Source organism: Notothenia coriiceps, unplaced genomic scaffold (assembly GCF_000735185.1).
Source record: "Notothenia coriiceps isolate Sejong01 unplaced genomic scaffold, NC01 NC01_scaffold00011333, whole genome shotgun sequence".
Taxonomy (NCBI): Eukaryota; Metazoa; Chordata; class Actinopteri; order Perciformes; family Nototheniidae; genus Notothenia; species Notothenia coriiceps.
Window position 1 is genome coordinate 6614 of NW_011344034.1, and position 2706 is coordinate 9319.

The following is a 2706-nucleotide window of genomic DNA, read 5'->3' on the forward strand; positions in this document are numbered from 1 at the left end:
AGTATTTAACCTGTCAATGGTCAATTTTCCTCATGACATGCTTGAGCTGCTGTTAATGTTAAAGGCAGTGCTACCATTATGATTTAAATTGTACATGATCATTCGAACGTTGTGAACACAGTTGAATATTGATCGGGTTGTTTAATCCTGCCTGTCCTAAAGTAGCTTTTCTATTACTGCCGTAACGCATAATTCACATGCAGTTTGTATCAAAGTTGACAAAGCTTTAAATAGTTTCTGTAGAGCTCAAACAGCTAGATTTAGGATTCTCAGTACATGGTGTATCTGTCCATGTGTGTACACACACAACCACCAGGATAATGACACACAGATGTGTGTTAAGTAAATACAGGCAGCTCCTTTTTACGGAGCTCAAAGGGGGAGCAGCAGAAATGACGGGGTATTAACAGGAAGTTCCAATTTGTAGGTCAGAGTATAATAACAACCTTTGAGTGAGCAAATTGAAAATGAACCCATTGAGGATTGAGTCGTGTGCAGCTGAACGCTCACTCGGGGGCTGCAGTTCCTGCTGAGGAGGGAAGAGGAAAGAGAAACAGAAAAACACTTATCTGGAGCTGAAAGAGGAGCTCAGGAGAAGCCGTAACTCTCTCAGGCCTTGTCTTTCAACTGCAAGAGAGATAAGATTCAGTCTGCTCCATGGTCAACATTTTGGATTTGTATTCAACATGTTTTATATTTGGTTAAAAATTATCATCGCAAAATAAAAAATCACCATCATGTATTGTGCGAGATTAGCTTGCAAATGATGGGTTGAATGCAATATATCTCCATCCTTACCTAGGGATGGGACAATATAGGATTTTAATGTGGAACAGGAAATCTATTCTTGATTTCTGAAGGTTACGTTTCTTTTAGGTTAAGATTACCTTATTGTGTTTAGGATGTCTTTGTTGCAAGTTTAAGCATATGTGGACCATAATATCCTGAATCATAATGAATTTTGCAAGGTTAAACATGACATGCAATTTAGAGGTCTGTCCTATACTCTCGTATTGTAGGAACCAGGTCATTGATATTTGACTGTGACTTTTGCATTGTCCTTTTAAGTCAGTATAAAAAATGGCAGAATTCATCAGCTCTCTTTGATTTATGGAAGTTAGAGCGTAAATGTTATTGTGTAGGGGGTCCAACTGCCCTGTTTCTAGCTTCTGTACAGTTTTCTTTTTGAATGTTTTCCTCAGGTGGAGCTGGTGCGGTGGACGCAGAGCGTCGGCCTGACCCTGGTGAACAGAGACCTGGCCTCCCTGCAGCTGAGGACCCCCTCCGGACAGATCATCTCCTTCCACATCCTGCAGATCTTCCCCTTTACCTCCGAGAGCAAGAGGATGGGCATCATCGTCAGGGTGGGGAACTTGTTTATAACAATATGACTTTTGCATGATACTCCCTCAGAGAACCAGCCATATTACATTTATTTTTGTTTTTTATGACTCTTGACCTTGATGCGTTAAATGTGGCTGCTGGAAGATGCTTGGTGTAGAGCTATAGGATTCTGATGTTTACATGTTTCGGCTTCCATGAACAGGAAATGTACTAATTGTCATTGATGATATGGTTTAGGAGGAGTCGACCGGAGACATCACTTTCTACATGAAGGGAGCTGATGTTGCCATGGCGAGCATTGTCCAGTATAACGACTGGTTGGAAGAAGAGGTAAAATCTACAATCTATATGTCCTACTGAGGGTGCATTCGGGTTGTAATGACAGGGAAACTTCTGTTAATTGTGACTTCCGACACGTGCACAATGTTCTCCTACAATGCAATGAAGATGAAGCTTCCTGCTTCCATCAACTGTAAAATACATTGTTCTGTCAATCAATCAAAAAAATCAATTAATCATGAAACTTTAGTTTATTCTAACTTCAGACTTTCCAACTAATGATGATTAGTGATTATTAAATCATGTTTGAAATATTTAAGAAATGCTTGACAAACTGGTAAGAGAAATCAGAGGGGTTTGAATTTATTATGACATTATTTTAGAAAAATTGGCATTAAGTCCGACAATTTTCCAATCCTAAACTAAACCATCGACTTACCGGCTGTCACAGAGAGACACTGTGATTGCCCTCTGTGTAACGTGCGCTACACAAGGCATAATAGATTGGCGAAGTCACGCCCATCTACTTCCGCCCCATGGGACCTTATTTCTGAAAAATTATGTATTGAAGTCAATGGGGAGAGAAAGATTATCTTTCGAACCCGTTTGAATTGTGCCACGAATTAGACATATGGTGTTTGTCAATCTTAAAAAAAAATTTCCATGTCAAAAAAGTCACAGTTTGTCGTAAAACTGTTGAAATATAAGACTGTGAAAAATATGCAACTAGAAAGACTACAAATCCCAGAGTCGCAAAAGTGAATTTAGCTAGCTGACATTAACGTTACACATTACACTCGTGTTACTCACCGAAACCTTGTAAAGCCGGTCCCGCATGCTGGAACCGACTAACTGCCCTTTTGTGTATGTACACATGACTTGTAGTGATTTTCACCTCTTTTAATACTTTTCGCTTCATTCTGAAAGAAAGAGGTGAAATGTGCTAATGTGGCGGCCATCTTGGTGTTGGTGACGTATGCAAGACCAGAGTTGTAGTTCATTGAGCGCTTCACACAAAAAAATGTGTTACTTCACAGCAGAGACACATACTGATGGGGCCCCACCTTATCCAGGCTCACTCCG

General features: G+C 40.1%; 1 protein-coding gene across 1 annotated transcript in view; it reads left to right on the forward strand.

Annotated features, from left to right (window-relative positions):
- Positions 1-1202: 1202 nt before the first annotated feature.
- The window catches only part of LOC104946679 (probable phospholipid-transporting ATPase IIB), a gene marked incomplete at its 5' end in the record, with an annotated part of 18446 nt that continues 16942 nt past the window's right edge, over positions 1203-2706 (forward strand). The window contains 2 exons of the mRNA XM_010772555.1: positions 1203-1364; positions 1582-1674. Of these exons, the coding sequence (XP_010770857.1) occupies positions 1203-1364; positions 1582-1674 (255 nt within the window). The remainder of the gene's footprint in view (positions 1365-1581; positions 1675-2706) is intronic.